The sequence below is a fragment of the Salmo salar genome, unplaced genomic scaffold, assembly GCF_965601325.2.
Source record: "Salmo salar unplaced genomic scaffold, fSalSal1 ptg000360l, whole genome shotgun sequence".
In the NCBI taxonomy this organism is placed as follows: Eukaryota; Metazoa; Chordata; class Actinopteri; order Salmoniformes; family Salmonidae; genus Salmo; species Salmo salar.
The window spans coordinates 157,501-170,935 of NW_027675360.1; the positions used below are offsets into that span (position 1 = coordinate 157,501).

At 39.8% G+C, this 13,435-nt stretch overlaps 1 protein-coding gene across 1 annotated transcript; it reads left to right on the top strand.

Annotated features, from left to right (window-relative positions):
• The first annotated feature begins 296 nt into the window (after window positions 1-296).
• On the top strand, window positions 297-5,503 carry LOC145875822 (NLR family CARD domain-containing protein 3-like). Its single transcript, XM_082971628.1, has 3 exons — window positions 297-315; window positions 2,093-3,881; window positions 4,308-5,503. Exons 1-3 carry the CDS (start codon window positions 297-299, stop codon window positions 4,531-4,533), a joined length of 2,034 nt encoding a protein of 677 aa, XP_082827754.1. The 3' UTR covers window positions 4,534-5,503.
• Window positions 5,504-13,435: the final 7,932 nt, after the last annotated feature.

Genomic DNA, 13,435 nt, shown 5'->3' on the forward strand with positions numbered 1-13,435 from the left:
TGTTAATCACAACCAACATGTTGGATCTCTGTTTAGGGGTCCTGTCTCTAAAATGAGTCTCTCTGGGGAGAGAGAGGAGGGGGGCCCTGCCTCTAAAATGAGTCTCTCTGGGGAGAGAGAGGAGGGGTGTCCTGCCTCTAAAATGAGTCTCTCTGGGGAGAGAGAGGAGGGGGGTCCTGCCTCTAAAATGAGTCTCTCTGGGGAGAGAGAGGAGGGGGGTCCTGCCTCTAAAATGAGTCTCTCTGGGGAGAGAGAGGAGGGGGGTCCTGCCTCTAAAATGAGTGTCTCTGGGGGACATGATACCAAAGCTAAGAGGTGAGCTGACTATTTTGTTTAAGAATGTATATTCTAAAACGTTTGTTAATCAGAAGGTATTTCTTATGGGTACATTCTATATAACTGTTCAAGATTTTAGATGTGTGTGTGAAAATGTGTTTTGTTGCTAAATGCTGTATATCCATTGTTTAACAGGAATGGAATGTTGGTATCCTGTATATTTGACTGTGATATGTGGTTGTCTCACCTAGATATCTTTAGATGAATGCACTTACAGATGCCATCTCTTAATTTGACCCAGTTTCTCACAGCAGGAAAACAGCAGCAAATGTGTTTGTTCGTGTGGATTGTAAATTAAGGGACATTTTTTGTAGTGGTTGATCCATTTTTTTCATCAAATCAAGTCTGACATTTTGAAGTGGAAATTACAAACGTTAGAAGCCTTTATAAAGCCTTGCAGTGGTTTAATAATTTCTTTAAACAATAAAATTACATTTCCCAACATTTCTGAAAATGGATATATAGCATTTTGGAATGAAACACTTGTTTCCCCATCTGAGATCAGAGTAGATGAGAGATGTAATGTTTGTCTCTGTTGTGTTGAAGACCAATCAAGCAGGAGAGACCAGCCTCCCCTGTACCCAGCTGTGTGTCCATGAAGAGTGACAAGTCTATGAATCTACCTATGAAGTTTAGAGAGGGAGACTTTTCTACTGAACAAAGGTAAGAAGAACTCATGGGTCATGGTCAGTGAGTTAAACAACACTGTCTCTAGTCATTTCTCCTCTCCCATTTTCACATTTCTTTTGGTTGTTTTCATAATCCATAGGCTAATACTTTAGTCCATTTTCATAGTCCTAAAACAGTGTGTGTGTGTGTGTGTGTGTGTGTGTGTGTGTGTGTGTGTGTGTGTGTGTGTGTGTGTGTGTGTGTGTGTGTGTGTGTGTGTGTGTGTGTGTGTACTGTAATCTCATGTTTTGTCCACAGAAACCAACAGGAGAGATCAGAGTCAGAGATTCTCAGTGGTCAGTCTTCCCAGAGGCATCAAACAGACCTGGACTCTATATTCAGTGTATGTGATCCTGTTATTAACATTTGTTTTAGTTTACTTCAAGTAAAGTTGATCTGTCAATTATTCATTAATGTGTTAATGAGAAAGCATTTCTTCTCTTGCTTAACTTATTTACTTGATTTATTTCAGTTGCTTGAAGAGAAAATGACGACATTTGTGAAGAACGAGCTGAAGATGTTCAAGAGGATTCTTAGTCCAGAACTCCCAGAAGGCTATGAGAGTCAGAAGCAGGATAAGGAAGTGGTGGATGCTGAAGATGAGAAGCAGGAGAGCAGTGCCAGAGAGGGGGCTCTGAAGATCACACTGCACGTCCTGAGGAAAATGAACCAGAAGGAGCTTGCTGACACACTGGAGAAATGTAAGATCTGTCTGCCTCATGATGAATGCTGTTTTATAACATTTAAAAGCTGTGGCTAAAGTACAGCTAAAGTAGCTGTGTAACTCAATGATATTGTAGCAGCCTTAACACAACACCTAGTGACCTCATCAAGTAGCAGCAGGGATGTGTTGTGTTGATTAATTTAGAGAGAGAAAGAGAGACAACATTAATAATACCATCAATAATACCAATAATAATATAATCAGTCACACCAGTCTGTAATGCATTATGAAAACATTTACACATTTATATAGACAGTTAAGAGAATAAATGATTATGATTTAAAATGTTATAACAGTCCTACAATACTGTAGGCATTAAAACAGACGTAATATTAATATCCTCTGTGTTATTTCTTCATTCAGATGAGCTTGCTGTGATTTGCCAACGTGAACTCAAATCTAATCTAGAGAAGAAGGTTCAATGTGTATTTGAGGGGATCGCTAAACAAGGAAACCCAACACTTCTCAATCAGATCTACACAGAGCTCTACATCACAGAGGGAGGAACAGGAGAGGTCAATAATGAACATGAGCTGAGACAGATTGAGACAACAACCAGGAAACAAGCAAGACCAGAGACTGCAATCAAATGTAACGACATCTTCAAACCCTTAACTGGACAAGACAAACTCATCAGAACTGTGCTGACAAAGGGAGTCGCTGGCATTGGAAAAACAGTCTCTGTGCAGAAGTTCATTCTGGACTGGGCTGAAGGAAAAGCAAATCAGGATGTCCAATTTGTATTTTCATTCCCTTTCCGGGAGCTGAATTTGATGAAAGGGGACAAACACACTTTGATTGAACTTCTTAATCACTTTTCAATGGAAACCAAACAATCAGGAATGTCAAACTTCGACAAGTACAAAGTTGTGTTCATCTTTGATGGTCTGGATGAGTGCCGACTGCCCCTAGACTTCCAGAAGAACAAGATCTGTTGGGACGTCACAGAGTCAACCTCAGTGGATGTTCTGCTGACAAATCTCATCAAGGGAAATCTGCTTCCCTCTGCTCTCCTCTGGATAACTACCCGACCTGCAGCAGCCAATAAGATCCCTTCAGGGTGTGTTGACCAGGTGACAGAGGTACGAGGGTTCAATGACCCACAGAAGGAGGAGTACTTCAGAAAGAGATTCAGTGATGAGGACCTGGCCAGCAGAATCCTCTCACACATAAAGACATCAAGGAGCCTCCACATCATGTGCCACATTCCAGTCTTCTGTTGGATTTCTGCAACAGTCCTCGAACACATGCTGAAACATAAGAGAGAAGAGATGCCCAAGACTCTGACTGAGATGTACACACACCTTGTGGAGTTTTATACCAAACAGAAGGATGAAAAGTATCTTGGGGAAGAAGAGACAGGTCCACACTGGAATAAAGAGAGCATTCTGTCACTGGGAAAACTGGCTTTTCAACAGCTTGTGAATGGCAATCTGATTTTCTATGAAGAAGACCTGAAAGAGGCTGGCATTGATGTCAATGAAGCCTCGGTGTACTCAGGATTGTGCACACAGCTCTTTAAAGAGGAATGTGTTCTGTACCAGGACAAGGTGTACTGCTTCGTGCATCTGAGCATTCAGGAGTTTCTGGCTGCTGTATATGTGTTCCTCTCATTCATCAACAACAATGAGAATCTAATGGACAAACCACAATCAACATCCAGGAACCTTTCTGCGCTGTTCAGAAAGCCTGAAGTTTCTTTCTACAAGAGTGCTGTGGATAAAGCCTTACACAGTGAGATGGGAAACCTGGACCTTTTCCTCCGCTTCCTTCTGGGCCTCTCACTGAAGTCCAATCAGAAGCACTTACGAGGTCTACTGACAAAGACAAGAAGTAGCTCAAAGACCCATGAAGACACAGTGAACTACATCAAGGAGAAGATCAGGGAGAATCCCTCTCCAGAGAGGTGCATCAATCTGTTCCACTGTCTGAATGAACTGAATGACCATTCTCTAGTGGAGGAGATCCAAAGCTACCTGAGCTCAGGAAGTGTCTCAAAACCCAACCTGTCACCTGCACAGTGGTCAGCTCTGGTCTTTGTGTTGCTGACTTCAGAAAAGGAGCTGGATGTGTTTGACCTGAAGAAATACTCCAGATCAGAGGAAGGTCTTCTGAGGCTGCTGCCAGTGTTCAAAGACTCCAGTGCATTTCTGTGAGTACATAAAATGACATATAAAAACTAATCATCAGGAAGAAATATTCAGGTTAAAGAAAAATATGCATTATAATATGTGTTTAATATTATATTGAAAACATTGAATAAATGCATTGATTTTCACATTAGTATAACAATATGACCATACAACTCTAGGAGACAGAAGAAGAATCTATATGTTGTTTGGGAGAATTAACCAAATGCATCTGCCATTGTCCTTCTACACTAAATTAACAATGTGTTTGAAGTCATGATCTCTTTGTCAGGCTGTGGAGTCACAGAGGAAGGCTGTGCTTCTCTGGTCTCAGCTCTGAGGTCAAACCCAACACATTATTTGTAAATGGGTAACAGCGTAAACAGAGAAAGCTAAGCGTATCATTTTAATACAACCTGTCTGTCATTGTATTTCTTCTGTGTTTGCAGACTCACTGGCTGTAAACTCACAGACACATCCTGTAAAGTGTTGGCCTCAGTTCTCAGTTCAAACCCCTCACACCTGAGAGATCTGGACCTAAGTAACAATGACCTGAAGGATTCAGGAGTGGAGCTGCTCTCTGCTGGACTAGGGAATCCCCACTGTAAACTGGAGACTCTGAGGTCAGTATTATCAGATATGAAAGTACTTTATGCATGTAGTTCTCCCATTTGAAAAAGTCGTAATTATTCGGACATATTACTTATAGTGTATTAAAGTAGTCATAAGTTTAGCATGTTGTCCCATATTCCATGCCTGCTGTCACGTTTCTCTAAGACAGAACCCAGAAGCAGACCAGGTGAGTAAAATGAAGGTGACTATTTATTGGTAGTCTTGATGTGTAATTTGAGTGATCCAGGAGACGGAGCGGCAGCGGAAGTGAGTTGATGAGAGTAGATGGGTGGATTCAATGACGTCACTGTATCCACCGACGGCCAGGCAAGGGAGTTGAATGTTCCGGGAGGATGACTGTAGACAGAGTAACCAGTAACAAGAACAAAACAACAAGACTAGCTCAGGAAACATGAGGCTGTTCGTTGCTAACGATCCAGCAGGGAATGGATGTCAGCTCAGGGCTTATGAAGAGGTGATGATCAGGACCAGGTGTGCAGAAGGTTGATGAGATGCAGGTGTATGGTAATCACTAGATCTCCCGCCTAACTTCGTCGCCTAGCAACCAGATAGGTTTCTGAACGCACCCTTAGACACCAAACAAAAAACAGTCAGCTCAGGCAGAAACAGACTCAGGAAGCGGGATTCCTGACACCTGCAGTGAGGCTTGTGATTCTACTAACTTGTTGAATTCATTTGCAGTTGGTCTTGGTTGTGTTTTGGATGATGTTTTTCCTAATGGATACTGATTAGTAAATAATGTCCTGTCATTTTGGAGTCACTTCACTTCTATTGTCAGTGACTTCTACATTCATGTGGATGCTACCATGATTATGAATAACCATGAATGAATCATGAATGATGATAAATGAGAAACGGAGGCACAAAGATCAAACCCCCTCTGTTATTGGTAATGGTGAGAGGTTAGCATGTTTTGTTGTATCCACTGTTATTGGTAATGGTGAGAGGTTAGCATGTTTTGTTGTAGCCTCTGTTATTGGTAATGGTGAGAGGTTAGCATGTGTTGTTGTATCCTCTGTTATTGGTAATGGTGAGAGGTTAGCATGTTTTGTTGTATCCTCTGTTATTGGTAATGGTGAGAGGTTAGCATGTTTTGTTGTAGCCTCTGTTATTGGTAATGGTGAGAGGTTAGCATGTTTTGTTGTAGCCTCTGTTATTGGTAATGGTGAGAGGTAAGAATGTTTTGTTGTAGCCTCTGTTATTGGTAATGGTGAGAGGTTAGCATGTTTTGTTGTAGCCTCTGTTATTGGTAATGGTGAGAGGTTAGCATGTTTTGTTGTAGCCTCCTTTATTGCTAATGGTGAGAGGTTAGCATGTTTTGTTGTAGCCTCTGTTATTGGTAATGGTGAGAGGTTAGCATGTTTTGTTGTAGCCTCTGTTATTGGTAATGGTAAGAGGTTAGCATGTTTGTGTAGCCTCTGTTATTGGTAATGGTGAGAGGTTAGTATGTTTTCTTGTAGTCTCTGTTATTGGTAATGGTGAGAGGTTAGCATGTTTTGTTGTAGCCTCTGTTATTGGTAATGGTGAGAGGTTAGCATGTTTTGTTGTGGCCTCTGTAACTTTCTCACTCATTATGATTCATGATTCATTCATGATTCTTCTTAATCATGGCATCATCAGAATTTCGTTTTTAATCGTGAATCACATACAGTTGAAGTCGGAAGTGTACATACACTTAGGTTGGAGTCATTAAAACGTGTTTTTCAACCACTCCACAAATTTCTTGTTAACAAACTATAGTTTTGGCAAGTCGGTTAGGACATCTACTTTGTGCATGACACAAGTAATTTTTGAAACAATTGTTTACAGACAGATTATTTCACTTATAATTCACTGTGTCACAATTCCAGTGGGTCAGAAGTTTACATACACTAAGTTGACTGTGCCTTTAAACAGCTTGGAAAATTCCAGAAAATGATGTTATGGCTTTAGAAGCATCTGATAGACTAATTGACATAATTTGGATGTATTTCAAGGCCTACCTTCAAACTCAGTGCCTCTTTGCTTGACATCATGGGAAAAAGAAAAGGAATCAGCCAAAATCTCAGAAAAAAAGATTGTAGACCTCCACAAGTCTGCTTCATCCTTGGGAGCAATTTCCAAACGCCTGAAGGTAACACGTTCAATCAATAGTACGCAAGTCTAAACACCATGGGACCACACAGCCATCATACCATCCCAACTGTGAAGCACGGCGGTGGCAGCATCATGTTGTGGGGGTGCTTTGCTGCAGGAGGGACTGGTGCACTTCACAAAATAGATGGCATCATGAGGCAGGAAAATTGTGGATATATTGAAGCAACATCTCGAGACATCAGTCAGGAAGTTAAAGCTTGGTCACAAATGGGTCTTCCAAATGGAAAATGACCCCAACGATACTTCCAAAGTTGTGGCAAAATGGCTTAAGGACAACAAAGTCAAGGTATTGGAGTGGCCATCACAAAGCCCTGACCTCAATACTATAGAACATTTGTGGCCAGAATTAAAAAGCGTGTGTGAGCAAGGAGGCCTACAAACCTGACTCAGTTACACCAGCTCTGTCAGGAGGAATGGGACAAAATTCACCCAACTTATTGTGGGAAGCTTGTGGAAGGCTACCCGAAACGTTTAACCCAATTTAAACAATTTAAAGGCAATTCTACCAAATACTAATTGAGTGTATGTAAACTTCTGACCCACTGGGAATGTGATGAAAGAAATAAAAGCTGAAATTAATCATTCTCTCTACTATTATTCTGACATTTCACATTCTTAAAATAAAGTGGTGATCCTAACTGACCTAAGCCAGGGAATTTTTATTAGGATTAAATGTCAGGAATTGTAAAAATTGAGTTTAAATGCATTTGGCTAAGGTGTATGTAGACTTCTGACTTCAACTGTATGTATTAAAATACCCTCAAATAAAAGGTGACATTGTATACTGTCACCTCATATGAAACATTTGATCTGAAATCCAAAATGTTGGAGTATAGAGCCACATTTAAAATGTTATCTTCACTGTCAAAATAGATATGGTGTGGACTGTATACTCAATACAATGTAAATCTGATACCTCACTGTCTGTCTTTTGACTGATACTGCTTTTAAACTGGTCTGGTCAGTCTACTCAAATATTTGTACTATACATGTTTCTATCTGCAGGCAAAACTTTGATAATTTGTCATTTTTAATGATGATACATTCATTTACGAATAGATATGGAAGGTTTCAGGACACTGATATCTGAATATGTTGAAAAATGATACTGCCACTATTTTCACCATCAATGCATAGCAGTGTGATTTTAATATGATTTGACTCTTTGCAGGCTGTCAGGCTGTCTAGTCACAGAGGAAGGCTGTGCTTCTCTGGTCTCAGCTCTGAGGTCAAACCCCTCACACCTGAGAGAGCTGGACCTGAGTAACAATGACCTGAAGGATTCAGGAGTGGAGCAGCTCTCTGCTGGACTGGGGAATCCCCACTGCAGACTGGAGACTCTGAGGTCAGTATTCCTGTAGTTGGTCAACAAGTGATAACTGTTCACCAGATCCACATGTGTTTACCAGGCACACATAGTCCACACCATATGTGTTTGGACAGTGAAGCTTACAGTTTTAAATGTGGTGCTATGCTCCAGCATTTTGGATTTGAGATAGAATGTTTCATATTAGGTGACAGTACAGAATGTCACCTTTTATTTGAGGGTATTTTCATACATAGCTGTGTTACTGTTAAGAAAGGAAAGCACTTTATGTATTTAGTTCTCCCATTTGAAAAAGTTGTACATATTCGGACAAATTCACTTATATTGTATTAAAGTAGTCATAAGTTTAGTATTTAGTCCCATGTTCCATGCCTGCAGTGATTACATCAAGCTTGTGATTCTACAAACTTGTTGAATTCATTTTGCAGTTTGTCTTGGTTGTGTTTTGGATTATGTTTTTCCTAATAGAAACTGAATGGTGAATAATGTCCTGTCATTTTGGAGTCACTTCACTTGTATTGTCAGTAAGAATATTACATGTTTCTGAACACTTCTACATTCATGTGGATGCTACCATGATTATGAATAATCATGAATGAATCGTGAATGATGATGAATGAGAAAGTTACAGAGGCACAAAGATCAGACCCCCTCTGTTATTGGTGTTATTCTGTATACTTCTGGCCCTTCTTTGGACACTGTGTTAACTAACCTCCAGACGAGCTTCAATGCCATACAACTCTCCTTCCGTGGCCTCCAACTGCTCTTAACCTCTTACATCTAGACGTTCCGCTAGCGGAACACCTGCTCCAATATCCAATGATAGGCGTGGCGCGAATTACAAATTCCTCAAAAATACAAAAACTTCAATTTTTCACAGCATTTTAAAGATAAGACTCTCCTTTAACTAACCACACTGTCCTGGTATATCACTCTGGTCACCCCCAAAGCCAATTCCGCCTTCGGCCGCCTCTTCTTCCAGTTCTCTGCTGCCAATGACTGGAACGAACTACAAAAATCTCTAAAACTGGAAACGCTTATCTCCCTCACTAGCTTTAAGCACCAGCTGTCAGAGCAGCTCACAGATTACTGCACATAGCCCATCTATAATTTAGCCCAACTACCTCTTCCCCTACTGTATTTATTTATTTAGCTCCTTTGCACCCCATTATTTCTACTTTGCACTTTCTTCCACTGCATATCTACCATTCCAGTGTTTTACTTGCTATATTGTATTTACTTTGCCACCATGGCCTTTTTTTGCCTTTACCTCCCTTATTTCACTTCATTTGCTCACATTGTATATAGACTTATTTTTCTACTGTATTATTGATTGTATGTTTGTGTAATACCCTTGTTTGAACCAAGTATTGAGTTTATTTGTTATAATTAATTGGTATTATATTTAAAAGATGATTGAATTGCTCCTAAACTGTAATGTTGTTAATGCATTATGCTTTTTGAAGAAATATTTATTTAATGTATAAGTGAATAGTTTGTTTTACTTTGAAGTTTACGTTTTGACCAATAAGGTCGCTTGTTAAGTTGTGGCCAATGGGAGTTGACCTGGTTAACGGGAGGGAAAAAGACGTTGATGAAAGGATGGACATTTTACCTCAGGACGGTTGGTGAAGAAAAATTATAAAAGAAGACGACAGAACTACAACAAAACCCATAGCTACTAAGACATGAAGGGAAATACATGTTTTATTTAATAAAAGAGTTGTTATAATTTAGTTAAAACTTAGTAAAGACTGAAGCTACCGTCTCGTCGTGTAGGTATTAGCCAGCCTAGAGGTTAGCCTAGCATCGTGTGACACCGGGAGATAATTGCTTGGGAAGCTTAACGAGTTCGTGTTGCCATGGGGATATCGGTTACTAAGGAGTACTGTCTGCATGGGTAGCTGTGCTGCCTTGGACTTGGTGAGGAAACCTGCATGGAACTGCCATACTTCGCTGAGGGAATATCTACCAAGTAGTGAGTAACCACAATGTGAGGTGCTTATAAATAAATACATTGGTAATGGTGAGAGGTTAGCATGTTTTGTTGTAGCCTCTGTTATTGGTAATGGTGAGAGGTTAGCATGTTTTGTTGTAGCCTCTGTTATTGGTAATGGTGAGAGGTTAGCGTGTTTTGTTGTAGCCTCTGTAACTTTCACACTCATTATTATTCATGATTCATTCATGATTTTTCTTAATCATGATATCATCAGGATTAATTTAGTAGTGTTTAGAAACATGTTACCAAATCACTTAGACAGAAAATTACTCCAGTCATCATCCACCATTTTATTGATGAGCAAAATATAACCCAAAACACAACCAAAACAAACTGCATTGTAACCAACGAGTTTGAGTCACAGGCTGTAACGGGTGTCGTAAGGATTGGACCAAGGCGCAGCGTGGTTAGTGCTCATCATGAAACTTATTTGAATGAACACTGAATCAAAAAAACAAAGTGCAACAGCTAAACAGTTCTGTCAGGAACATTAACTAAACAGAAAATAACATCTACCCACAGGAAAACAGGCTGCCAACATATATACAGCTGTCCCTGATTGAGAGCCATACCCGGCCAAAACAAAGAAATACCAAACATAGAAAAAGGGACATAGAATGCCCACCCCAACCCACACCCTGACCAACCAAAATAGAGACATAAAAGGATCTCTAAGGTCAGGGCGTGACACAGGCTTGATGTAGTCGCTGCATTCAAGGAATATCGGACCAAATACTAAACTTTTGACTACTTTAATACACTATGAGTGAATTAGTCAGAAAACATATGACTTCTTTAAATAGGGGGACTAGATACATAAAGTGCTTTCATTTTTCTAAATGTTGAAACATATATGTATGAAAATATCCTCAAATAAAAGGTGACATTATATACTGTCACCTCATTTGAAACATTTGATCTGAAATCCAAAATGTTGGAGTTTAGAGCCACATTTAAAATGTTTGCTTCACTGTCAAAATAGATATGGTGAGGACTGTATACTCAATACAATCTAAATCTGATACCTCACTGTCTGTCTTTTGACTGATACTGCTTTTAAACTGGTCTGGTCAGTCTACTCAAATATTTGTACTATACATGTTTCTATCTGCAGGCAAAACTTTGATAATTTGTCATTTTTAATGATGATACATTATTTTATGAATAGATATGGAAGGTTTCATGACACTGATATATCTAAATATGTTGAAGAAATATACTGCCACTATTTTCACCACCAAAGAATAGCAGTGTGGTTTTAATATGATTTGACCCTTTTCAGGCTGTCAGGCTGTCTAGTCACAGAGGAAGGCTGTGATTCTCTGGTCTCAGCTCTGAGGTCAAACCCCTCACACCTGAGAGAGCTGGACCTGAGTAACAATGACCTGAAGGATTCAGGAGTGAAGCTGCTCTCTGCTGGACTGGGGAATCCCCACTGTAAACTGGAGACTCTGAGGTCAGTATTCCTGTAGTTGGTCAACAAGTGATAACTGTTCACCAGATCCACATGTGTTTACCAGACACACATAGTCCACACCATATGTGTTTGGACAGTGAAGCTTACAGTTTTAAATGTGGTGCTATGCTCCAGCATTTTGGATTTGAGATGTTTCATATTAGGTGACAGTACAGAATGTCACCTTTTATTTGAGGGTATTTTCATACATAGCTATGTTACTGTTAAGAAAGGAAAGCACTTTATGTATTTAGTTCTCCCATTTGAAAAAGTTGTACATATTCGGACAAATTCACTTATATTGTATTAAAGTTGTCATAAGTTTAGTATTTGGTCCCATGTTCCATGCCTGCAGTGATTACATCAAGCTTGTGATTCTACAAACTTGTTGAATTCATTTTGCAGTTTGTTTTGGTTGTGTTTTGGATTATGTTTTTCCTAATAGAAACTGAATGGTGAATAATGTCCTGTCATTTTGGAGTCACTTCACTTGTATTGTCAGTAAGAATAGAAGATGTTTCTGAACACTTCTACATTCATGTGGATGCTACCATGATTATGAATAATCATGAATGAATCGTGAATAATGATAAATGAGAAATTTACAGAGGCACAAAGATCAGACCCCCTCTGTTATTGGTATTATTCTGTATACTTCTGGCACTTCTTTGGACACTGTGTTAACTAACCTCTAGACGAGCTTCAATGCCATACAACTCTCCTTCCGTGGCCTCCAACTGCTCTTAAATACAAGTAAAACTAAATGCATGCTCTTCAACCGATCGCTGCCTGCACCTGCCCGCCTGTCCAGCATCACTACTCTGGACGGTTCTGACTTAGAATATGTGGACAACTACAAATACCTAGGTGTCTGGTTAGACTGTAAACTCTCCTTCCAGACTCATATTAAGCATCTCCAATCCAAAGTTAAATCTAGAATTGGCTTCCTATTTCGCAACATAGCATCCTTCACTCATGCTGCCAAACATACCCTCATAAAACTGACCATCCTACCGATACTCGACTTCGGCGATATCATTTACAAAATAGCCTCCAATACCCTACTCAATAAATTGGATGCAGTCTATCACAGTTCCATCCGTTTTGTCACCAAAGCCCCATATACTACCCACCACTGCGACCTGTACGCTCTCGTTGGTTGGCCCTCGCTTCATACTCGTCGCCAAACCCACTGGCTCCAGGTCATCTACAAGACCCTGCTAGGTAAAGTCCCCCCTTATCTCAGCTCGCTGGTCACCATAGCAGCACCCACCTGTAGCACGCGCTCCAGCAGGTATATCTCTCTGGTCACCCCCAAAGCCAATTCCTCCTTTGGCCGCCTCTTCTTCCAGTTTTCTGCTGCCAATGACTGGAACGAACTACAAAAATCTCTAAAACTGGAAACACTTATCTCCCTCACTAGCTTTAAGCACCAGCTGTCAGAGCAGCTCACAGATTACTGCACCTGTACATAGCCCATCTATAATTTAGCCCAACTACCTCTTCCCCTACTGTATTTATTTATTTATTTAGCTCCTTTGCACCCCATTATTTCTACTTTGCACTTTCTTCCACTGCATATCTACCATTCCAGTGTTTTACTTGCAATATTTTATTTACTTTGCCACCATGGCCTTTTTTTGCCTTTACCTCCCTTATTTCACTTCATTTGCTCACATTGTATATAGACTTATTATTCTACTGTATTATTGACTGTATGTTTGTGTAATACCCTTGTTTGAACCAAGTATTGAGTTTATTTGTTATAATTAATTGGTATTATATTTAAAAGATGACTGAATTGCTCCTAAACTGTAATGTTGTTAATGCATTATACTTTTTGAAGAAATATTTATTTAATGTATAAGTGAATAGTTTGTTTTACTTTGAAGTTTAAGTTTTGACCAATAAGGTCGCTTGTTAAGTTGTGGCCAATGGGAGTTGACCTGGTTAACGGGAGGGAAAAAGACGTTGATGAAAGGATGGACGTTTTACCTCAGGACGGTTGGTGAAGAAAAATTATAAA

Excerpts from the sequence above, each read along its gene's own strand:
- LOC145875822 (XM_082971628.1), top strand. Across the intron at positions 3,882-4,307 it reads AAAGACTCCAGTGCATTTCT|ACTCACTGGCTGTAAACTCA; the intron begins GTGAGTACATAA and ends CTGTGTTTGCAG.